Consider the following 26,076-nt stretch of genomic DNA (forward strand, 5'->3'; position numbering starts at 1 on the left):
AAATAGAAAAGAAAGTCATAGTAGTATTTGGCATTTTTAATTTAGGTTTGTTTTATTTAAGTTTAATGTTAATTCCATGCTGTGTTTCAGTAAGAACAATACAGATTCTGTATCTGTGGCTCCAGTCAGATATCCAGTAGTACAAATTAGCTTCAAGTTACACATACTGAACAAAAGAGGTTGAGCGAGCGAAGGGAGATGGGGAAAGGGGAGGGAAAAAGAAAAAATATTGAACACGCATGCAGGCTTATCAATGCCACCTTCAATGCTAACCTGCTTTGAGGAAAAGTAAAGAACAGGCAAGAATGAGCAGCCACGGATTGTTGAACTGTTACCAGCACCATGATTTTCAGCAACATTTCAGCAGTTTGGAAACTCGATTTTATACAGTAAAACCACTACAATATATGTCCCAATGCAACCTGTAACTTCAAGCTATTGAACACCCAATTAAGTTTCAACATTGGTATAAAATTCCGTTTAAACAGTTATAAAAAAAGAAAAATACCACCACATGCGCACTACCTTGCCATAACAAATCACTCCCCTACAAATCTAACGGCCTTCAGGTGTCACATCCACTGCTAATGGTGACCTCACCACATCTGGCAGGAGACAATACAGTAATGCTGAAAGAGCCTTTACGCAGTCCTGTTAGTGTCTTAAAGAACCTAAAAGCTGGCACCAGTAAAATCCACAGAAATTCACTCTTGCCTTTAAGAACTTTTAAACTGTGTAAAAAAAATAAAAATAAAGAAACCCAACAGGGCAGGAACCTAAATTCTGAGACCCAATGTAAAAGTCAGATTTGGTGGTTCTCAGAGTGACACTGAGGGTTTTTGTGGGGAAGGGGAAGGGTGGTCAGAGATGGGTTCTCTTGTTGGCCTTTGTGTCTCACTGGTTTTCATCTTCCACATCCTGCAGCGCTTCTTTATTCTGTTCTTCACCTGTGAAAGTGTTGAAAAGGAAGACGTTAACTTTTAAAAGTGAGACCCGCACAATGGCTTAACAGGCATCTAGAGATTAATCGTTTCATGCAAGTACACACGCTCGCTCACACACTTGCATAAACCTCACACACACAGACACTCGTAACACAGCCAGTTCTGGAGTGAAGCATTTCCACGGAAATTAAGCCTTATAATCACCTCGTCATGTTTTGTACAGAACTGTAGCACAGGCTATTAGAAGACGCGCTCTGCTGTAAGGACAAACAACAAACCACAGTATCTGAAAACTGAGACTGCGCATGTGATCAGTCCTGTTGACCGAGACATGAACAGCCACGACAAAAGTCATCAGAATGGCTGTAGATCAACATCCTTCCATCAGAACCTACCTTCCCCAAAACCCCATCTCTACTCCAGAGCATGCCGAGGACATCTACTCACTAACTATGGAAATGAGACCAAAATAGGTTTTAGAAATTAAACTTTTTTCTGCCCAAGTCCACTCAAGTCTCAGCAACAGCAAAGTACTGCAGTCAATTTTATGAAAACACATTGACGGCATGTGTTATTAAAGGTACCAAAGTAAGTATGAAAAAACATCCCTACTTCAAGTCCAACGTGACAAGAAACCCTAGGCTTGAGGTTATTAAACAGAAATATTTCGTGAAAATTAATTTCTTGAAAAATGGTTGGTTTGGACCTATTTGACCAGGCTGCAACATGCAGTGAAATGGCAGTCTACCCATAAAGCCTCTCGTGGTAATATTTCAGTTGCCCCTGGGTGAGATGCATGCAATGCCTTCTGCACGTCTTTGCCCGACTTCTACTGCAGTGGGAGAAACTTCAACGTACTTCAGCTAGTGCTGTAACACATGCACGATTAAGTTAATTGGCAAGAGAAACTGAAATATGTTTTCTTTACAATTATCCTTAACCACGTGAGATGGTACTCTCAAGGGCCATAAACAAAAACTACCCACTAAAAAAAAAATTAATTTGCAATAAAATCCAATCCAATGAGACTAATGACTCTCAGCATATAGTCAGAATGCCTGCTCAGAGCATGTCCAGACTCAGAATTACCACCAGGTACAACGCAAGGTAGATTTTGGAAGAGGTGGCGGCCTAGGAACACAAGACATGACATTCAACAGCAACAAAATTTGCATTTAAAATTAAGTAACAGATCATTTAAGAGATGGAAGCGGAGGCCCTAACCCAGGAAGACAATTAAAGAAGATCTGAGCATGCTCTAGCCAATGCACTTAAGCAAATACTCCTGTAACAGGCGACAGTGAAAGTACTTTTCATGCCTGAATATTCTTAATATCCATCCAGGTATGCAGCTCAATTCCCAAACATGTAAGTTACTTCGGATCTTAGGCAAGCATGTTGGACCTGGGTAGGTGCAACAGGTCACAAATTGGTAGGACATTGCTTAGCCCTGGAATGGAGTCAAAGGTAGAAGCGATTTATCAGCAGCAAGAGAGTGACAGAGGCAAGCACGATTAGTGATCGGAAGAAAACTGACGCTGCAAAGTTCAATGAGCCATGACGAAGACTTACAAAGTAGAGTTTTTAGGAAATGAACAGTTGGACTTTCCTTTAGGAATCTATACAGCAGGAAAGAAGGGGAAAACAGGAATCATATGAAGACAACATTACAAGCATGAAAATAAACTAAACAGCTCATCTATGACATGGTTAGGAGATACAGTAAACGAGATGGAAAAGTGCAGGAGCTGAGTAACACCTGATTTTAGAAAGTCATTCCCTACAACCTACACAACTGAAATGGAAACAGGCAAAAACCTAAAGCAAAAGAATGAGTCTTTTTAAAAAAGTGGTGTCTCTCCCCCTTAGGAAACTGGTAATTGTCATCATCTTTCTGAATGTCCCTATTAACTTTTACCAATCTTCAAAGGCTCTAACACTTTTGGACATAGAGAGTTCTGGAAGCAACAGTTTTAAACACACACAGTCAGTGTACTTGCACGGCATGAGGGAATGAGAAAAGTTAGCTTTGCGCTTATGTCCTAACACTATGCATAAGCACCATGTTCTTTGTGGATCTTGTGAAAAATTGCACACTATTTTAAGTAGTTCTGCAGTGCTTTAAATTTTGTAATCATCTTTCTGGCATGCATCGTGAACATTAACTAGCCGAATCTGAAATACCTGAGGTAGAACAAAACACCCATTTTCTGTGCTATGGAACTAATTATGAAACAAGAAATCTGAATCTAAATTATGCAAAAAGAAATGTAAAAAGCCTCTGCTGAATTTCTACAATGGATGAGATACATGGGACATGTTGGTCAGTTCACATGCAAATACAGATAGCTTCTGGAAGATGTTCTAATGCTACTATCTTGCAACAGCGATCCAGCCTTGTTACTTCACCCAAATGGCTTCCTCAGTGCTCCCACAGAGCACCAGGATATTTGGCTCCATTAAAAAAATAAAACAAAAGGTCACATCTTAATTGTGAGAACTGAGAACAAATTTCCTTTTCCATTGCCTAACCACGGTAAGGAAAGCATCTGCTCCTAATACTGCACAGATCCATCCAGGATACATACATGTTTCTGCACCTTTAGATAATCTTAGATCTTTGAAAGCAAGATGCAGTCGCTTGCAAGAGACTTAAGCACTAGGATGTAGGGTAATTCAGAAGCCAAGACTCTGCACATTTACAGTTTTCTCAGTTCTGTCACAAGCCCAAAGAAATAAGGGTAAAGTGTGACCTGGAACATTCAATACTCATGGTCTGTGCAAAGAGCTAGAACCTATCAAGTAACAATAGTACTTTAAAACAAACCCATCAATCCTGCACAAAAACAAGTAGTCAGTAAGAAGTTAAGAAATTCTACAACTGCTTTCAAATGGACACTACACCAATAAAGTACTCCAAAGTAATGCTCTAAGACTATCACCATGCTTTGAGTAACTACTTACAAAAAAAAAAAAGAGACACTTATCTGAAGTGAAGCTGCAATGTTGTTTCAAACCTCCATGTGTTTCTAAGTACCTAACATACTTTAAACACGACTGACTTCCTCCCCCCAAATTTAAAAGTAAAAAAAGCCAGCTCTTTCCACTTGTCTTTCCAGGACATAATTTTTGCATAAGAAAACGCAAGTTTAATCTTTTTAGATAGAGCGTATGTTTAATTCACTACCAATAATCAGTGAAAAAGAAGGCATTAACTCAAAAAAACCTAAGCAAGTAAATTTATACTTAGCATTGCATGCGAAAGTGTAAGAGAAAAAAGTCCATTCAGAATGCCAAAAAACAACACTTTTGAAGATTTAAATAACTATCAGACATTAGTAAACAGAAGAAATCCATCTTCTACACTCTGGTACCACCAGAGGATATATTTGGTATTTGTTCTGGCAATAGCCCACCTAGCATTTTTAGGAGTATTAAAGTAAGTACTTCAAACATCTTGAAAAGCAAATTAGCTTTTTTTTCCTTCCTGGTAACAAAGTGTTTTACAAAATCCCTTTTCCTTTTTCCTCTTCATACTCAATTCTTCATAAGAAGAGCAAAAGATACGGAAAGTGCTGTAAGGTGAAGTGATTAGTATGATGGCAGTAAACCTTCCACTAAAATGCCAACAGAAATACTGAGTGACCTGAAAAAAAAAACAGGGGGAACTACATAATTTGTGATACTTCCTCCTGCACTGGAAATTCACATCTGGTTGGAATGACAGGAAATTCACATGTGGTTGGAGTGACAACCATAGATGAACACGACAAAAAAAGAGAAGCTGAATTAAATGGAGTCACTGCTTTTAAAATAATCACAGATGACTGAACAGCCAGGTGGGACAAAGAAAAAAACATTAATAATTCCACACCTCCTTCTTTCAAGTGAGAGCTGATAGTGTCACCCCTATCAACCTAACCAGTGTTAAGACAAGACAGAAGTTCAGAATCAATAATTAGGAAAGACAGAAGTAAACCACCAAACCAATCTACATTCCCTCATCCTCTTGTCTTCCAGGCAGAGATGAGAGGACAGCAGCATTTTAAAGCAGCGTTTACTTACCATCACCCTGCATGTCTGAAGTCCATAGTGTCAGATTATCACGTAACAACTGCATGATAAGTGTAGAGTCCTTATAGCTTTCTTCACTCAGTGTATCCAGTTCTGCAATAGCATCATCGAAAGCTGCTTTTGCCAACCTGTAAGGACAGAGTAAATCAGATTTAACCTATGTGGCTAAACAGATTCCAGAAGCACACAAGTTAAACCTGGGCCCCCAACACCTATGTTCTAGTTTGGCTACATGACATCCATAGCTTCTGTAATGAATTTTTGTATTATTTAACAGTGTTTAGATGTTCATCCAAAGATCTCCCATACTCATAACCAGTCACTTTGTGTGCTTAAGAACATTTTTACTCAAGAATATTGGTTTTATTAAATATTGCTACATCTTGTGGTACAACTGATCAAGGTCTGCCACAAGCTTAAAAGAAAGTAAATTGCACAACCTGCAATAACAGGAATGGAAGACAAATGGTTATTTGCTTCAATCCTCACTTTTATGCTCATATGAGCTGAACTCCTACAGACAGATGAGCTCTTGTCATTCTATACACGCTCAGAGTTCACACAAATTGGTAACACGACCCCCCCCCTTACCTTGTATAATAGTCAAGAGCAAGAGAGGCAAGTTAAATCACCTCACACTTTTTGCAGGATAAAGGCATATACAGAGTTAACACAGCAAGCTGTTAAATTGCCATTAGTTGATCAATCCAAGATTATCACTATTCTGCTTCTCATACATGATCTACTCCCAGATAAACAAATGGGTCTGGACTCAAATGAAAACAGCAAAGTTGAAAACCCTTCCCATACGCTGACCTCAAACAGAGCAAGCCATCAACTACTAGCAACAAAGCAGCCATCCTGGCATTCCCACTGAAGAAAAGCAGTTACCTAAGCAGCAACCACTTCTGGCTTGTTTGGTATTCACCTAAAATTTCCTCATCTTCCCAGTCACTACCTACCTGCAGGCACGATCAGGAGAATTAAGAATTTCATAGTAGAATACAGAGAAGTTGAGCGCAAGTCCTAAGCGGATAGGATGTGTTGGCGGGAGTTCTGTCATTGCAATATCACTAGCAGCTTTGTAAGCCACCAAGCTGTTCTCTGCAGCCTCCTTCCTGTCATTTCCTGTGGCAAACTCAGCCAGATACCTATGGTAGTCCCCCTTCCTGAAAAAAAGAAACAGTAAGAAGTCAGTAGTCCTTGTTTTCCCACCAGCCACTGAATTAACAGCTTAGTTCTGAAACTGACATTTATATATTCACACATGAAGGACACTGATGCTGAATTACTGTCTAGAAAACAGCGCATTAGTACTTGAGTGAATTTTAAACCATCAGGCTGGAAAAGCAGTTTGGGTTCACGTACTTTCTCACATTAGTACACAAAATCATAGCATTACCTTCTCCGTTACCAAACTGAGTCTCTATACAACTGCATCTCATCTAAGCTAGACAAGCTTGATCTGAAGGTAAGAGATAATTCAACTAGAGGGGGAAAACTCTCTGATCATTTTAAGATTTAAACTACGCTTCAGAAAGTACAAAACACACAAACTAACGACTACAGCAACATGCTTCAACGTCAAGTTTCATCTGATAATGCAACTTCGAAGTTGACACTATGTGACAGTCACTCATCTGTCTAATTTTCTTCTTTGAGGAGCGTACAGCTCATGCAAGAAAAACAATAAAGCAGTGATGTGATCTCTACATTATTAGCTCAATTAAAGAAAATGCTAAGAGCTGTACAACTGTTAAGTTCTCATGACCTTATTCCAAACAATATCTATCAGAAACAACACTATCAGGACACCAACATCTCCAAAGTAGCAAAAAAGGAATATTGCTTAGACATGACTAAACTGGCCTCTTTCTAGAAGAAATTACTGTGGTTGAGTAGGCAGAAAACACATCTATAGCTACTCTATTTCCACATATGATAACAGAAAGAGGTCCTTGCCTCACAAAAAGATACTTACATTTTGTAATAGAAAACCTTGGACTCGCCAGTGTTAGCTGCTGGAATGAGGTGTTTGTCCAGTACATCCAGAATGTCACAACAGATTAACTTCAGTTCAGTCTCCACCTACAAAAAAGCCCAAAACAAAAAGAGGAGGCAAGGTTAGCGCATAAGACTAACAGCTATTTCAAAAGTATCCAAATATCATATAGGCAACATCATAAAAATCCAAGGAGAGGGAGGACAGAAGGAAAACAAAACCAAAAAATTCAGCTGCTCCACAGGCACGTTAAGCAAAACAGTTGCATAATTAGCTGGCACACAAAAGAGGCAAGGAATGACGTGTGACACAATGCATAACTGAATAATGGAATTGTAAATTCCCTGAAAGACATCTTGCTGGACAGTTGCATTAAGTCTGTCTCAGGATGTAATTCCTTACTGCAAGGTTTGCACAACTCTTAATTCCTCAAGTTTTTGATCCTGGAAAGCTGCCCTAAAAGTAGCAACAGTGAAGGGGACAATCCAAAGATGATACAAATCAGCTAAACTCCACTCCACCTCAGAGTTAAATGGCACCTTCAGAAGAAGTTTCTAGTGACTAATTGGGAGGCAAAGGTCTAATAGGAGAGCCTTAAGACAAAAATCATGGAGTTTCAGAACAAAATAAACACATACCACACAAGCAAAAAGCTCAGATAAAAGAGGAAAACAAACTCCAGAAGATAGAAACTTCAGAAGCTGGCAAAAAAGGCAAAAAGGCAAAGCACAACAACTCAAGACAAAAAGCAGAAATCAACACTAACAGTGAGATCTGTCACTGAAGAAAACCAACATGTAAAGCCTTATTTAAAAGCAAATATTGGATTTTAATAGCCAAAGTTGAAAGCATGGTCACATCACCTTCATTTTTTCTAAATTTAGAATATAAAGAAAGGTCTATGAGGTTAGGTTTTACCACAAAAAGTTTCACATATGAAAGAAAAAAACCTAATGTATTCCCAAAAAAGCTAAAAACTGTCTTTGACAACAACATTGCCAAAACGAGACTTGCTCTCAGCATCCCATGTCACTCACAGTAGAAGTGGTTGGTTAAGTGCAGATAGTAACCTCCTGCTGCTCTTTCATGATTTTGCAGTAACTTTCATAGCTACAGCTGAAGACAACTCTGGCTCAAGATACTTATATTACTACAAAATAGAGGTTTTCAAGAAAAGTCATCAACATCAGTTACAAGCAACTACCAGTAACTGCATGTCTTGGATCACAAGAGCAGCCCCACTCAGTCCACTATCCCTTCCTATCCTCCCACCCCTGCAATTTTCTTTCCTTCTTTCTTCAAGCATTTTTCTTGCCATGTAATATTTTTATCACCAGATAGCTCCCACCCTATTCGGGTTTGTATCCACAACATCCATCCTCCAAAGCTGTTAAAATTATAGGTCCAAAATAAATAGTAAACCAGCACATACAAAAAACTGAAATGTACAAAATTACTTAAAAGATTTGCACAAGTTCCTTTAGACAAATTAATCTACAGCAAATTTCATATACAAACACTGTCAGAATGCCCTAACATTCGGAAGAAGGGTTAGATGCTGTACTTAAAAGTTATGTGACAAATGCTTAAGGAAGCTGCTGAAATACGGACACTTGAGAAGAATTTACTTCATATATTCTTGGGCTACAAAAGCTATAAAACCTTTGGCCAGCAGTCAAGTTCCTGCAAACTTCTTTCCTCTTGATCCTCTTTTTCAATGACTTCTTTTGCAGACAGATCTTCAGCAAAACTGCAAAGAATTAAATGAGTTTCTAATCCTCTTTTGTTAAATAACCATACATGTACAAACTTCTATTTAATCTCAAACAGACTTTTTTCAGCTTTGCTTAAAGGATCAATCACACAAGTTATCAGAGATCAACTGCTGTCCAAGGCAATGTAAATGTCCTGACCAAGCTTAGTTTAAAAACTTTTAATATAAATTAAGAACAAAAAACACCCACACACAACACAGACAAAACAACCCTAAAAGCTCTTTTACCAAGAGAATCTGCTCCAGACAGAGTGGCTCAAAGGGCTCTGCAAAGCAGCAAACCAGCACAAGAGCCCATACTAAGCCTGTTCGAAGCACTGAGATACAGTAGGTTTAGGGTCTACCACCATTCCAGATCCAAACATGACACATGTAGCACTACAAGTTCTGACTGGCAAGGAAAGACTGCTCGCCCCAAGAGGTGAGCCTCCACAACCTACCCTGCCTCCCTATTTTAGTGGTAGTACTGGCTTAATCAGATTCCAGACTGTGGAATCTTAGCTCTGCAGATACAAAAGCTTGTAAACCACCTGGTGATCTAAATAAGGAAACTTACGAGAAACAACCAGGGGAAAGGTGGCCTGTACTAGTTCCTTACCTGTTTTAATATATCACCCTCAAAATAGCTGTATCTCACAACTGAGATGTAACATGAAACCAGACTGGCAGGAAACAGTTGGTAAAGCCTGAAACCTTCCTCCCAACAAACAGACCAACTGCTCCCATTTGCACCAATTCATAGCCTAAACTTTATAAGAAGAGGGGAAGGAGAAGAGGGTCCTGCAGCCGACCCAGAATACAACCCAGGCTGTAAATCAAGAGCACCAGAAACACATTCTCATATGCCACTAACACAGACCAGTAAAAGGAAGGTGAATACTTGTCCTATGCTATTACGGAAGGGATCTGGTTTTACCTCAAGGAAGAGAACGGCATTATGTGCAGACACAGTCCACAAAGAACAAAAGGCTCAGCGTGTTCTCATCTAAAGAGATGCAGCCAGATGAGAAAGCCAGGGGCTCCACTTTTGTGCATCCAAATGGCCACAGGACACAGAAAAGCAGCCTGTCTACAAAGGAAGTGAGTAAGTGGCATTTTCCCCCATGGCTATTAATGTGTTTTGCTACATTTATCTTAAGTGGCTTGGGAAAAGGCACAGCCTGGCGTCTTCTGTCATCTCTCTGTACTGCCTATTATACACCCCAGACAAAACCAGCCTGGCTCTATCTTGACAAGATCATCATCCCTTGAGTTCTGCCCCAAGTCACATTGGCTAGTAGCTCAAACAAACTCCAAATGTTTTTAAGAGCCACGTGCTAAATTATAGTAAATACTGATGTAGACCAAAATCATCAAATCCTTTCACACAAACTACACTTTCTATTTCAACTCAAGCAGCACTCTATAGCTGAGCAATGTTACATCTAGTTGTGGTGGTAGGTGCGAGAGATGTCTTTTTCTAGAGATGCTGGTTCTCTCCCACTCGGCCCATCAGTCCCCAGACAAGTGGTTTGGGTTTGTGAGGGTTTTTTTTATTCTTCAGAGCCTTTCAAGCCTGGGAAAGGTCTCTCAACAATACTGAACTTACTCTAAAAAATGCTAGTTATGTGTTGACAAGATAGCAAAATAACCACAACTCTGCTGAGTCTGTACTGGACCTTAACTGTTCAGGGAAGCACTGAGCATTACAACTGGAGAGCTGCAGCAGCAACAGTGAGGAGCACCATCCAGACCTTTGCAGTATGTTCCTCAGGCCCTTCCTGCTTGACTGCCATCTGCCAAACTCATTAATGCTCTCCTTATAGCAGATGCTAACTCATAGCAAGCCTCCCAGCAGCTACAACCAGGATCTGGTCTTTAGCTGCAGACGATACACGGACATCTCTTGGAAAACTCTACCCTGAGTTGAGTAGACTCATCTGGTCTTTCTCCAGTACAGAACTACATGACAGTTCTCCACAGCACTCTTCCACCTAAAGCAACTGCAATAGCTATTTCCTTTAAGGATTTAACAGCTGAAAGTGTTCAAGGCCAGACTGGATGAGGTTTTGAGCAACCTGGTGTAGTGGAGGGTTTCCCTGCCCATGGCACAGGGGTTGGAACTAGATGATCTTTGAGGTCCCTTCCAAACCAAACCGTTCTATGAAATATTGTTGGCATGGCACTGCACTTCATGTAGCCTCTCTCTCAATGGATACCTCAAAAACTGCATAAATGCATTTCTTGCACACCAGTCTGGTCTGCATGGTGCTTGCTCTCTTTACAGAGAGAGATCCAGAACAATGCCTTTTTTACAGTCCTTTTAAAACCAAAAAACCATCTTTTTACTATTAAAGGATCTCTCGTAGAAGATAGTAACCACCCACAAAACATTGTGCAAAAGAACTGGTAGCACATAGTGTAAGAGAAATTTAAAGAATCATCAGATAGCTATTGTCTTGTTATATGTTCTGTTAGAAAGATTTTAGACGCCCATCAAGAAATGGTATTTGGGACTGTATGTAACTGGCAGAGCCTCATCCCATCAGCATGCCAGCATAAAATTAGAAACTCACAACTTTAACAATTCCACAGAGCAACAGAAACCCTATGAGTCAACAGAAAGTAGTCCAGAGCCATTCCTGAGAAAAGATTTCCAAGCCAACATCATTTCCATTGGTGGTATACGAATCAGTGCCAGGTGATATAATAGACTCCACTGTTTCTCTGGAAGTGAAGATCTGAACCATGTGGAGGCACTTGTCCTCAAATAATGGAGATGAAGCCTCTGCAAAAATGGGTGGGATTTAAATAGTATGAGAGCATGCCTGCTCCATGCTAAACCGTCATTTAAGAAAGGGGTGGAGGGGAACAACAACTCACTGTTCTAACAGCTGAAGGTTTCATTAGCCCTTACCAATGGAAGTCAAAGCTTGCTCCAAGTTCTCCATTTTAGGTAAAGTTGCACAGACTGACTAGACTCAGCATGAAGTTATGTGCATCAGTTTTTCCCCTCTCTCAAGAGAGAAAAAATAGCAAGGCCCTAGAGGTTATTACACACGCAAGTTTCACAGCTGAGATGACCCTGACATCTTAACATCCCCATTCCCAGGTATACGGAGCGCTTTATCTTAAATTAACTGCTTTAACTGCTATCAATGTAACCAACCACCTTAGGAAAAAAAATTTAAAAATATTTATTTTAAGAATTAGATGCTGTCAGAGAAGCCATAGTATCTCGGCACTCATTTCAACACAGGCATAGCTATCTCAGCTAATAGGTCTGCCAGTTCCACTGTACAAGACTAACAAGGCAACTATTCTTCATCGTCACCCAACTGCTAAGCAATTAGTTTACAGCCAAGTTTACATCTGGGTGGAAAAAAGTAACAGAACAAGGCCAACATACATGAAATGCAACTACTGCAGTGATAAAAGGTAAAGGAGTCAAAAGGAAGTGGCCGTATGCTTTCATGGTGCCTGACTTTATGCCAAGAACAAAACTGAAGATGCCACCCTGCTGCCATTTCAACTAACAGAGTTAATATTTTGAACTCTGTAGGACAGAGCACTGCAATAGCACCAAGTGCCAAACTGTATGATCCAAAGCAACTTTGATCAGAAGTAGAAGCTTAACACTCAAACACTTCCCTTGACATGGTTAATTTTCCAAGAAAAGTTGCTTGGTGTAAGTCATATTAGAGTGGAAAGAATAAAGGCTCCTGAGCATGTGCAGCCTCACACTTCAGAAAGAAGGGAAGAAACAAAGCACCAGCATGGTTTGAATATTTAGCAGATACACAGCAAAACTGAAGGGAAAGCCCTCCCTTTTTCCTTCGAGTCTACTGCCCTTTTGAGTGTTTACATGAACACACCCAACCTCTCCCTTTCACCAAGTATATTTACTCTCCAGACAAGGGACAAACTTCATCCTTTCAAGACTGTCACCTTATTGCCTGCAGTGCAGTGACCTGTAATCTAGAACACCAGGGCAGTTGATGGCAAGGGTTAACAAAACCGGACCTTAACTAAATAGCATTATGCCACACCAACTACATCTTACCATTTGCCGATATTCCCGAATCATTTTTAATTTATCTTCTCCACCTTTGTTTTCTTCTTTCTGTTCAATGCTGCTGATTATTCTCCAGGAAGCTCTTCTGGCTCCAATCACGTTTTTATACGCAACAGAAAGCAGGTTTCTTTCTTCCACTGTCAACTCCACATCCATTCCAGCCACTTTCTTCATTGATTCGACCATTTCTAGAAGGAAAAGGGCAGACAATTAGCTAAAGAATCTTTCAAACCATACACCAGAAGCTGTATGTTAATGATACCTTATGAAAATAGGCGCTCTCCTCCTTTCATACCCAGTCACTCCTCACTTTTACACTGGAGTGTTTCAAACAAATCAATGAGCACATACACAAAGGAAGTATATGATGTTCTTTTAAATGCACTTGATAGAGTCCCCCCCAAAATATTTAAAGATAGTGGTGTGGTGGTTTTGGGTTTGTTGGGGTTTTTTTGGGTTTTTTTTTTTTGTTTGTTTGTTTTTTATTTTTTAAGAGACAGACAAAAAACGATTTAGCAGCAAGCACATTTTTCACAGTGGATAATGTGTGTGCTTCAAAGTGCTTCAGAGAAGGCAGTGAATAGTGAGAAAACGAGCAAGTGTAAGCTGGCTTTCAGCACAGTAAGTATAAACTGAAGAATTACAGAATGCTCCACTGATTTGTCAACTAGGATACAGGGTACATGATAATTAACCAAAAAATGAAATCCAGATTTGAATAGATGTAGAGAAGCGTAAGTACTGTTATTAGGGAAGCAAGTCAAGAGTTCCAAGAGGAAACTACAGAAAGAAGAATTAGGTGCTTGGAGAAGTAACAAAAGAGTCATCCTGAGGATAACCAGACCAACCATACCTACACCCATGCCAACCAGCTATTTACACTGAAAAAGTAGCACACAAAATATAAATTAATTGATATTTGTAGTTGAAACCTTTTGAAAAGGACTTCTAAACCTGAGGTTAAAAATATTATCACCAAATATAGCTCTCCTATACTCAAGTGGAAGCAAAAGCTTGAACTACTTCAGGAAGGTTATAATCCTTTCATTACCAAGCCACATTATGATCACTTGTGACATATTAGGAAAAACAAAAGCCGAAAATGTTAAATATACAGTAACTGAGAGCCTAGTATGAGACATCCAGGAATCAGAGGTTTTGTCCTGTCACATAGTGCTTCCATTCAGCCACCATCTACCTTTCAGCTTCTAGAACTGGTAAGAATCCCACAAGACCATTAATGAACGAGACTAAGCCTCAACCATCCCATCTACTCAACAGGACAACTGTTTCATAGCCATCTGCCAGACAGAAGGACACTAGAATGACATATTTCACTGCTGCCAAAAGTACGATGATGTGATTAGGCTACGCCTCCCATAATATGCTACTTTACTGTTCAGTGCCCTATTTACTTTGCCCACTCATCATCCCTCTCTCATCATTTTACTTCCTTCTGTTCTGCTGTGTCACAGCAGCACAAGCAATGGGAAACTAATGAAGCTTAACTGTCAATATTTTCCTTGGGTGCCAAAACTCACCATCTTAACAGGCATAAGCTATTTCAACAATGGGAAACTGTAGGCTCAATCTTTCTCCCTAGAAGAAACCATGTTACCAATCTCCAACAGGCCTCCATGTGTGGGAAAAAATTTTATACTGGCTCTATTCTTACCAGTAGAGGAAAAAATCCCAACCTCTACCAGTAGATTTTGCTTCTCCACATCACATAAAGTAACAAAAAGTCTACCAAGCATTTGAGAAAGCTTTTACAAAACACCAAACGACCACTGCAAAACGGTGAACTGTTTTTGCTGAAGACTTCAAGAGTTGCCCTAATACTCCACATACTTACAGTTCATATTAACATAAGCATGCAGTCTTGTTATTTAAGCTAAGTTAAAGAATTTAAGCTAAGTTAAAGACAATGTGATATAGTTACAATACACAACTTAAAATAATGTGAGCACTATGACTTACTTCCTGAAGGATGACCCTACCATCTATACAAAGAATTTTTCAAAGCAGTACATTTTTTTAAATTACACAAGCTGTCATCTCATATTTTGAAGTTTCTTGAAACAGCAAAGCCACACCCAAGATAAGATGCCTGACCACCTCTGTGAACAAAGACAACAAACGGGAATTAAGACCTGCAGTCTCTACTACCTGGGCACCTTTGCCAAGCTCCAGCAAGAAACACAGGGCTTGTCTTATTAAGCTTGATGTTTAACTGCCTTCAGATAAGAGGAGTAATTGAAACTGCACTATATCTGCAGTTTAAGAAATTAACCTGTACTCATAAATACACAGCCCTTCCTTCAACCATTACTTGTAGAAGTTCATGAGCTGAAGAGATATCCTTTATGTAAATACAAATTATTTAAAATGTAGAAAAAGGAGAGGGTAGTCACGCCATACTATTAATCTATGATTCTTGTTCCCAGGCATCCACCATCACTCAAGATCTTTGGCCTGACCCAGTATGACCATCATACTTTCATCAAACATGCATGGTTTCAAATATCTAGCAAGCTCAACTAACCAAGACCACATTAACTTTGTCCCATTACATCTTCTCTGAAGTTACGAAAGCCAGAGGAAACCGAGCAACACTAACACATCCTCTGAACTGGCAGGTTTCTGATGTACACCACAACTTTTTCAACTACACTTGCTACCTTGTGCACCCTACCAGTAGCCTCTAGCAGTCACAGAGCAATAAGTAGATTACACAAGACCTAGCTTTTCTTTAAAACAGTTTGTATTCTTCCATGCTTTACCAACTGGGATTAACTACAGAGCATTTCAGTCATATTAAGGGATGTACTACAACACTTCTATAGAAATCCTGCCTCTTGATGAAGTAAAATAACTATTCACACTTATCTCATATAATAAGCAATGATTCTCATGTAATAATTACTACTGAAGAATGCAGGTGAGAAACTATATATTCAGTTTCCAAGATGTTCTAGCCTGTATCACAGGAAATTGCAACAACTGGGAAAAAAGTGGGCAAGTTTTATCAACTGTACCACAGGTTTGCTTCATAATCTCTTCCCTAGAAGTATATTTATCTAACATGGAAATTAAAAAAAAAAAAAAAACACCACAAGAACACACTATACACAAGATTTGCTGTTCCCTAATCAGTATCTGATTCTCAGAGCATGCTCAAACACGTCATTACAATCAACTGCTTAGCTTCTACAGGATTTTATCTACTGCTAGCCTGAATATCTACAAGCCCTTGAAAGAGAGATTCAACATCCCTGTGCACTGGATGACAAATTAAATTTAAGGTGAGCAATTGCTTTTACAAAGGCATACCTAAGACAAAGTCCTACCAAGAAGCACAGCCCGTCAGCACACAACTTCTGTTTCAACTCTTCAGTCTTCTACATAGAAGGTCGTTAACTATCACCTTGTAGAACAACCACAAGCACAGAAACAACAGTGCCAAAAGAAAACAGTCAACTCCTCAGAACTACCACCAGACAACAGGCCTTGTCATGCCAAGATTTTTTACGACCATGACTTGGCAAAAAGTCTATTTGGCTTATTAACAAGGGACAATCATCAAGAATAAGATGCTGGGGGGTGGGGGAGTGCCTGAGCTTTGCTTCATCTGTGCTGAGGAACAAAACTCTTAAACTTCACCAGCTCTTCATACTAGATACACAGCCTCTCTTAATACATTGATGAAAGGAATTGAAAGGTCTTCTCTTCAAAATCTTAATCCTGTTACTAGTTAAATACACAATGACAGATTAGAATCCCACCCATAAACAAGTGTCTTACCCAAAGACAAAAGGTTTATCAGCCTACCCATAAACCTGTTGGAAAAAAATATTTCTAGTTTAGTAAAGAGCCTGATTTTACTTACAATACGAAAATCTAGGCTGGTTCTCAACAAGACAAATAGTATTATGCATATACCTTGGTCTTCCACAGTAAAACCATAATCCAGCCCTGAAAGTTTAAACCTGATGAATAATCTTAAGAACTCAGGCAATACAAAAGCAAGAGGACTGCATATCTGCATCTTCTCCAATAGAAAACTAATTCTATACAAAAATAAGGCTAGATATGCCTGCCATCAGAACAAATATTTTATACTCTAAGTGCAGCTTTACCTATCTGGAAGACTCCACATGGAGGTGACAAACTCAGAGACTGTTCAAGACAAAATACAAGTCTGAGATAACATTTCGGTAAGAAGGTTTACTGCAGTAATGACAACTCACTGCATACACAATCCAGAGATGCTTACACTGCATTATGGAAAAAGCAGTGTTATGCAGATTCAAAGAGACAGAGATTGTAGTTTAAGTGGTTAAATTCCAGCCTTTCAGTTGATCGTGGCTGTCACCTTTTTATGCTACTTCAGATCATGTCACCATCAGAGCAGGAAATTCCAAAAGTGTAAAGTGTGGAAGGACAGGAGAATATTCTGGAGAATGACACACTTGCCCTAGATTTATATCCTTCCCCAGGCATTTGCTGTTGATTACAAAAAAAAAATCACAATAAACAGATATTTGGTCTGATCAGGTATTAATAGTTTGTATATTCTTACAGAAAAAGGCATTTAACAGACTCAAAGCAACTGTGTAAGATACTACAAAACTATTAAAAAATGGCATGGGCATTATTAATTCCTACATTGTACTACTACGATTAAAAAGCTTGGCTCCTCTCATTGCAAACACTGCTGACTCACCTCCAGCCACTGCAGAGGAAGAGTAGGGACACACATGCATAGCTTGTAGAGCACGAAGGATTTGGACAGTGGGTGCCACTACACTGAGCACTACCTACAAAAGATTTCGAAATAGCCTGGTACGTGGCTTGGGATTAGGGTTTTTTGCTTCAGTATTAAAGACAAAGATCAGATCTTACTCTAAGCTAAAAAGTAATACGGAAGTTTACAAGTGTTGAGAAGCAAACGTTTGATGACCACCCAACTAGGGGCCAACCCACAGAATTTGTACAAAGGGCACAGGTGATAAGGGAACATAGTAGGTCACAAAACAATGAATGCCTCTACCAGATAAAGATGAGAAGCTTTAAGTTTTGTTGCTTCTGAAACTCTAGAAATCCAGGCAACTCAGGTGAAGTGGAATGTCCCTGTGTAAGGAACTATGGAAACAGGTGATGTACAGCAAATTCGCTAGAAAGACTAAGAACTTTCCCAATGTAGGATACAAAACCTAAGAAACAGCAGACCATACCAAAGGATTAGCCAGTATCTGACAGTTCTGTCAAAGTTCGTGCTTGTAACAGAAACCACCTGGCCAAAACAAGGGCTGACGCACTTAAGAAGAGAAGCTGCTGGGGTAAAACTACAGTATTTACAACCTCTAGTTCAGATATCAGAGTGCTTAAGTCTCTCACTAATCATGATCTCTACTAATCATGATTAGCATCACTAATCATGATGCTACTGTGTCTGGGTTTTTTTGTTTTATGAAGTATTTAGTTATACAGCATACAATAAGACCCTCCTGATTTTCAACAATACACAGAACCTACTTAAGCCTTACTGCTGAAGTAGCTATCCCTTGCCACTGCAACACTGGTTCAACATTACCGCAGGAGAAACAAGAGCTAGAAAATCTATTAGTGGTGTGTTCTAAGTGTGTTCCTTCCAAAAGGAGGAACTACTTAAGCGAGAAAGCTTATTAAAATAAGAACAGAAAGAGCTTGTTGAATAAAGGTGGGATGGAGATGACTTGATGGTCATCCTACTGAAGGCTCGAATCAAAATGAACCTTAGGAAACCCAGAAGGTGGCATTCTTAAATACTATGAACTTAATAGTAGCCATAGTACAACACTTCAGAAAACTTAAGTTATGTTTTAAGTTTAATCCTTTCTATTCGCCTTATCTAAGAGAAACAAAGCAGACCAAGATCTTCAAGCTTCTAAGTTGCTGCTCAGGAGCCAAAAGGTGCAGATGAGCATCCCGTGTGATGTGAGAATGTGAAGGACACAGCAGAAAAAACAAGTCTTCCCACGTGTTCACCATAGAAGACTGCACCATAACAAGCATTCAGAGAAGATTCAGTACAAGTACCAGTCTTGTACTTGTTCATTCTTGGAATGGACAAAAGATGATCAGTAACAAGTCACAAGAACTCAAAATAAATTATCTGATCTTAAACTGCTGCGTATAACCTCTCAGTTAAGACTTGAGGAGCAGCAGCAAAGACAAAGCGACTAACACTATGTCAATTCTTAAGAAGGGTTCCAGCAGACACTCAAAAGGAACTACAGAACCATTAACCTAACACTCACAAGCAGCCAAGTTCACAGGAATTGCATAAAAAACCCGAATGAGTAGGTATATGCATACTATAGCACATGGCCTTCTGCAAACGCAAGCAGTGTCTCACAAATCTACTGTGATGCTTTGAATGAGTCAAGCATATGGACAAGGAAGACGATATTAATATAGTCTACCTGGATTTCCCAAAGGCATTTGACAAGGTCCCTCACCCAAGGCTCTTTAAGGAACTCAACTGCCATGCGATAGGAAGGAAAGTCCTCACATGGATAAACACTTGGCTGAAAGACAGGAAACAGGGTATGAGTACAAAACTCAAGTGCTCAGAACGGAGAAGGATCGCCAGTGAAATCACAGTGATCCGTGCTGGGAAGCATGCTAACATCTGTAAGTGATCCAGAAAAATGGAAGCAAATAAACTACTAAAAACAAACACAAAGACAAAAAAAGAGCTGAAGAAATAGGGGCAAGTGTATGTTCTTCATTAAGAGATGAGCCTAACTGTGAAGATCAATGCCCACAGACTGCATTTTCTCCAGAATTGCAGGCCTCCACCTGGCATCAGTGGGCACCATTTTATTCACTACAATGATTAGCTCCGAATTCAAGCCAAGAAAAGGTAGGACTCATCTTTTCATCTATTAGAAACTCTTCTTCTGAACACACTACTACATTGCCCACATTAGGTTTTTCCCTTCTCTTAAGAAATCCTGCATTTACCAAAGACTTAAGAGATGGCTAAACCAGTCCAGCAGCTTGCCGGGAAGTGGGTGGGTGACTTTCCCCTCTATGCCTATCAATTCTGTCATGCCAGCTCAACACTTATTTGACCTCTCAACTGGCTGATTCAGGTCACCAGCTCAGAAAACAACTACTCAGAAAAGAAAAAAAAAAAAAAAATCCTGCTTCTAAGTTAGAGAACTGAACTGCTCTGAAGGTCAGACTAGAACCCAAGTCAAGATGAGAAACTGCCAGGGAAGAGAGAACATCCTTCTTTCAACAGCAACTTGTCAGAATAGCTCACTCCATTTTGCAGCACCGCACCTTTAGTTTCTAAAAGCATAAAACAAACACAACACCCTTACACACTACACAAATTGCTGCGATTTTTCTTCAAAAGTCTTCGTGTGCTTGAAGCACTCTCAGTAGATTATTATAGGCAATTAAAAGCAAGGTGCAACTACTGAAGTACTAAAAATTGATAATCCTATCTGAAGCTCCCTGTAAGTGTGCGCCACACCTACCACAACTTATGTTTTACACAAACAAGCATAAAAGAATCTAACAACTATACTCCCAGAAGTTAAGACAACCAGGAGGCTGGGGGAGGGGCGGGGAGCGGAATACTGAAGAGTACCTACCCCGCGCAGTGGCTTAGACTATGATTTTGTGGAGAAAGCAGCAGGTTATACTGCTATTCCTTGTATAAGGTTTGTAACAGCTGGTGCAGCCAAGACACTTCCAACATTTGACTGCATGACTCTGCAATATACTGTTCCACAAAGCGTACTTGTACTTTTACACACAGAGAAATAGATGGGTTAAGGCCAAGTTATATCCAAGTAATGATATTTTCTGCATAATCAATCCTATAGACTACCACAAGTCTTTCTTGCAACAAGAATATGATTTTTAAATCATCACTATCATCTCTGTAAGCTGAGAACATACGCTTTTCTAAATAAAAGAGGGTTTCTCCAGTATTTGTAACAAAAATTGTGGTCTGAAAACAAACATTGGCAAATCTAAAGACAGAGTCTCACCATACATTTCTCTGCTTGATTGAGATCTTCTATTAAGCAACCTTCTAATACAAGTGCTCAAGTAACTTAATGCCAGCTCACCTTCTGGACAACTTGCAGAGAACCAAACCATCTAATTGTAGAGGTCTGTCTCCTCTGGTTGCTCTTGGTAGCTCAGGAGATTCAAGAAGGCCATTACAGAAAGAGACTCCTTCTCAAACAACTCTTCATGAACAGAAGTTAATTTTTATGGCCTAGTATGTAAACAATTATCACTTAAAAAAAAATTAACAATCTAATTCCTCCAATATTGTCTTGTCCATACTCTATCTACCTCTTGGGTAACTACATTTCTCAGGGATATGCTGAGACTCTTCTGCCTTTTAGCACTTTCATACCTACCCAATTCAGAGACAAAGACAGCAGTTGTGCCATGTCACTAGAACAGAAAGACCTTTGACAGACAGGCGTAAGTACTAACCATTAATGGGAGAGAAGAACATAAAAACACAATCAAAAAACCTTAAGCGTGCTTGAAAGAGACAGGTCCTCTGCAAACTGAAATTAATATGCAACTTAAATTCTAATTTGTGACTTAGTTTATTGATTGATTCTTCACTAAGCTGTAAGTTCAAGACTTGTTACTATGAGACAAATTTTTCTAAACCAGGTTCAAATCTTGAATTCAGTCCACTGCTGCACACCTTACTGCCATCATAATAAAGACACATTTCCCTGATAGATAATTCATAAAAACATAGGAGTCAGTTGTTAGCTTGCTGTACTGGAAGTTGGGAGAGCTGTCAAATAGTTTTGTGCTTTGTTTTGGTGGTGGTTGTTTTTTTTTTTCCTGTACGTTATCTGGGTTTGAGGAAAACAACAAACCCACCTATCTCACTTAAGTTACCACTTCAAATTCACATATGGTACGTACTTCAAGACCTATAGTACAAAACCACTGTTCAGAGTTTAAGTTTCTGCTTACGGTCTACCTTGTGTCACAGCACGTTTCTTACCCGATTAAAGACGTTATCTAGCTTCCACAATGAAGAATTGGTTTTGACATTCAGCAGCAGTCTACAGGAATGCAGATACATACTTCTCTTGATATAAACTCAGATATTAATAAGGCAATTTCACAAACGAATACAATGTTGTCTACTCCGACTGGGAATAATAGTCTTTGAAAAAACAGCAGTAAGTGAGATTTTTCACAAAGCTTCCTGTATTCTAAGTAAGCTTCCTGGCATTTTGTGATTTGTCATGACATGCCTAAGCAGATCCATGAAGACAGTCAGACATCCAAATCTCTTAATATCTCTAGAGATCAGGGCTTAAGTGCTATTTACACTGCAGAAGTACCTAGAAAGTTGTCCCCTTAATTGGGGCCAATATACTGAGGACAGTACAGATACAGGCGTAGATTTCCAACAATTTGCAAGTACAGCTTCCAAGACTTCGTAAATTCCGTTAAGTGGGTCAGGTAAGTACAGTTAGATGCCCATCACAAGCACTGCTATAAACACCATGAACCACACAAAAACAGCCCACCACACTCCACTCAAGTCTCAACGAGAAAGATGGGACAGAACTTAATGTTATCCTAACACTAAACGCAAAAAATCATCATTTCACATTCACATTCAAGTTACACAAGATATATGTATGTCATGTGTTTGCAGACAGTACTTACCATCACACCATTTTGTATGTGCCAATCAATAACCATGACTAGTTTCTCTCAAAGATCAAACTGAAGAGCAAAATTAAGAATAACTTATTCTACTTTCACCATACATCTCAGTAGAACTGCAGTATTTCATATAAACAAGAACAAATTATGCCAATATTTTTTAATTGTTTCAGCTGAACAAGAATACAGAATTAGATGCTAAAACAGTACCTACAGAACCTATTCTTCCAGGACATGGACACAAGAGACACAAAGATGCATTTAGAACAGATAGCAGAGTAAGAGGATGCACCTTAAATTTGTTTACCAAACTTGACTTCAACAAACTTTGGAAGTCTAAAATGCACAGCATTCATTTTAAAATGACAACTTTAAGTTTAGTGTTCCCTCTTAAATGGTAAGTCTCATCACCACTCAGAAGCGATGTAGCATAAGAAGTCTTCTACACTTTGATCTAGCCAGCTTGTTTTACAAACATCCAAGATATTGATAGAATAGACAGTCTATCCAGGGAAATGCTGCACCAAGGCAATCCTTCCTAATCAATTTTTATTAGTTGACAGGAAGTCAGATTGTTTTGCATTGCAGATCTCTACAATGGGGTAGAGTCTGATTACTTTCTAAATAACCGATTTACTGCTGACATAAGAAAACACCAGAATGACAGTCATGCCCCAAAAGCTCCCAAAGATGATGAATCCTCCAGGATGTTGGCCAAGCATCCAACTTGGGTTTCTACTCAAACCAAAGCAAACACTTTCAGTTGCACTGAATCATCCACACCAGGTGGAGAACCCTTTCCTCCCCACACCAACTCCAGGAACACTGCTGGAATTGGCACTGAGGGTAAGGGGGGAGGAAACAGAATTTTCCCATCTCATATCCTTTACAGTAGAGATACTGAAAAATCAAAAACCCTCAGCAGAAGTTACACACTTACTGTGGAATACAGAATTGCACACTTCCCTCTGCCTAAGTCAATTAATTTGTATCCCAATACTGGGGGAGGCAGGGAGGCTTTTCTTTTCCCTAAATTCTTACAGTTATTGTGGAGACTGTTTGACTCCTCTCATTTAGTAGAATTCTTAGTTCTGCCTTAATTCCCTATTGGAACTGTCACAGAAGGGAATCTTATTTAGGCCCTCTTTTTTTGTTGTAGTTTCTACTTTCCTCCCCAAAACACGCATTTTTCAGGTATTTTGCAATAGTGCTATCAGGACCTTTCTAAGCACAACTCAGTAAAAACGTCATTTGGCAAGAACGTGGTCATGTTGTCTATGAAAATTATGAACAGAAAGCATGTGGAGTGTCCTTATACCTCTAAATGAAGTGTAATTCCATTCACAATTTTTACATACAAGGGTATTTATTTCACTTTAAATGAATAAATATAAGGTCTTAGGCCAAAAGTAACAGTCCCATAAGAGTAACATCATCGAGAAAATTAAATGCCTTTCTATTATATGCAAAGGAAACACGCTTAAAGCAACAGTTGCAAGACAGACGTTTTTGGGGCAAGGGACATCATCAGGGTTGCCAGTTCCTCCCCTCTATCACTTTTTCCCCAGATACGAAACGATCAGGCATACTGCACAAACTCGGAGGAGAAAAAGGATGAGAAGACAATGCTGTAAAAGCAGAACGATCTGTAATCATCTCTACCACATAATGAAAGCATATGCGTTTTCTTTGGGCAATGAAGTATCACGTACTCGATCCCTCCAGGGTGAGAGCTTGCTCTCTCCGGGTTTGCCAGGGGCAGCAGTCTCTCCAACCCGAGGAAGAAAAGCGCCAGCCCCCTCCCCCGGGACTCAGCACGGCGAGCAAGCCTCTGCCCAGCATCGGTGCCTGCGGGGCGGGCAGAGCCGGGCACCCACCTTCCCGAGAGCCCGGCGCTGGGCGTTGTCTGCGGCGAGCCGACCTCAGCCCCACACCGCCGCGCCCCGCGAGGCCCGGGCCGAAGGCAGGCGAGGCCCGGGCCGAACAGAACCCCCTCGGGCCGCGCCAGTCAGCGGCACGAAGAGGGGCAGCGGGATCTCTTTGTCGGACCCCCCGAGGCGGGGGCGGCTCCCCTGCCCCCCCCGGGACTCGCCCTTCGCGGCCGCCATTTTATTCCCGGCTTCTGCCGCCACCGCCCCCCGAACCGGGCCCCGCCCAGGCCCAAGCCACCCACTCGCTCGGGCCCCCCCATCCCCAGCCCCACCAGCCCCTTGGGGCGCTCCCAGCCGCCATTTTGTCTGCGCCCCCCTCCTCCGCCCCTGTCCCCCCTCCTCCGCCCAGCCGCCATTTTGTGGCCGCTCCCTCCCTCCCTCTCCCCTTGGCCTCGCACGGCCTTCCTAGCCAGCGCTCACCATCGTAACGCTCGGCCTGCTCGGCCAACTTGGCCTGATAGACGAGGTCCTCCCGATCGTCCATGTCCTGCAGGCGGGGCGGCGTCGGGGACTGCGCGGGGCGGATGGAAGCCGATGAGTCTGGGGGGCTCAGCAGCTACCAGCTCGCTGCTCTCCTGCAAATATGGCGGCGGCAGCACCTCCTCCCGCTGCATCCGGGCACTTCCGCAAGTACCCGCGCATGCGCACTGCGGCCTCCCATGGCAACGGACGGCTCCTTGGCAACGGGCGGGAGGTGGCGGCCCGGGGGCGGCGGGGCCGGAGCCGCAGCCGCAGCTGCAGCCGCGCTCTCCCGCCGCAACCGAGAGGGCGCCGTTGTTGTAGAGAGGCGAGGGGCGAAGTGCGGGCGGCCGCCGATGGCGGGTGGGGCCGGGCGGCGGGTCCCCCCCGCCGGGCGTGAGGGCGGGCCGCCAGCCGGGCCCCGCGCCGCGGGCTGGGGGCGCGCCGGGAGAACGGCGTTTGCCTCAACGCGTCTCTTTCTCTCAGGGAACGTGTTTCTGCTGCCCTCAAACGCTGACAATACTATTTGAACACCTCTCGGTGTGTTTTTGTGCAAATGACCCGGGTATGCCGCACACGTGTGTAACAGTGAATCTGGAAATGGGCGGAAGGCAGCGAGTCTGATGTAGCGGGTTTCTGCGACCTCTCCAGGGTGTTTACTCAAGCGGAATGTCACCTCCAGTGCTATGTCTAATGGAGGACAGGATAATTGCACAGTTTGAAGAGGCTAGAAGAACTGGAACTTAAAATTGAATGTTTCACAAGCTCCTCACAGAATACATCTGAAAAAATGGAGCGTACGCTTAAATAATTGAGATAATGCCTCAATTTCCGAAATCACAATGGTCTGGGAAAACAAACGGGTTATGCTTGGCTGGCACGAATGTGATTTTCAAAGATTTGCTCAGGGTAGCTGTGGATGAAGTCTTGTACGTCTCTTTTTGCAGCGTCTCCTAGGATGAGCGGGCTAAACACTCGGCATTCCTGAGGTGTGGAAGTGCACAAAGGCCTCCGCAGTTTTTGATGTACAGCCGAGACTGAGCAGGTCCTGGATGCGGTGTCCGGTATCCTTTTATTTACTCTTCTGCATTGTGCCCACTGAAATGGGCTCC

At 41.1% G+C, this 26,076-nt stretch overlaps 1 protein-coding gene across 2 annotated transcripts; it reads right to left on the bottom strand.

Moving 5' to 3' along the window:
• Positions 1-9: 9 nt before the first annotated feature.
• Positions 10-25,091, bottom strand: YWHAE (tyrosine 3-monooxygenase/tryptophan 5-monooxygenase activation protein epsilon). 2 transcript variants are annotated; one of them, XM_086624438.1, is made up of 6 exons: positions 24,926-25,091; positions 12,837-13,036; positions 7,000-7,106; positions 5,981-6,187; positions 5,010-5,146; positions 10-947 (listed from the first exon to the last, which is right to left on the bottom strand). In XM_086624438.1, the coding sequence occupies exons 1-6, from the start codon at positions 24,987-24,989 to the stop codon at positions 895-897; spliced, it is 768 nt and encodes a 255-aa protein (XP_086480564.1). In that variant the 5' UTR covers positions 24,990-25,091; the 3' UTR covers positions 10-894. The 2 variants fall into 2 exon arrangements, with proteins under 2 accessions (XP_086480564.1, XP_086480565.1); XM_086624439.1 differs by lacking the exon at positions 24,926-25,091 and adding an exon at positions 19,316-19,486.
• Between the last annotated feature and the right edge of the window lie 985 nt (positions 25,092-26,076).

Source organism: Tauraco erythrolophus, chromosome 21, assembly GCF_009769465.1.
Source record: "Tauraco erythrolophus isolate bTauEry1 chromosome 21, bTauEry1.pri, whole genome shotgun sequence".
Lineage (NCBI taxonomy): Eukaryota > Metazoa > Chordata > Aves > Musophagiformes > Musophagidae > Tauraco > Tauraco erythrolophus.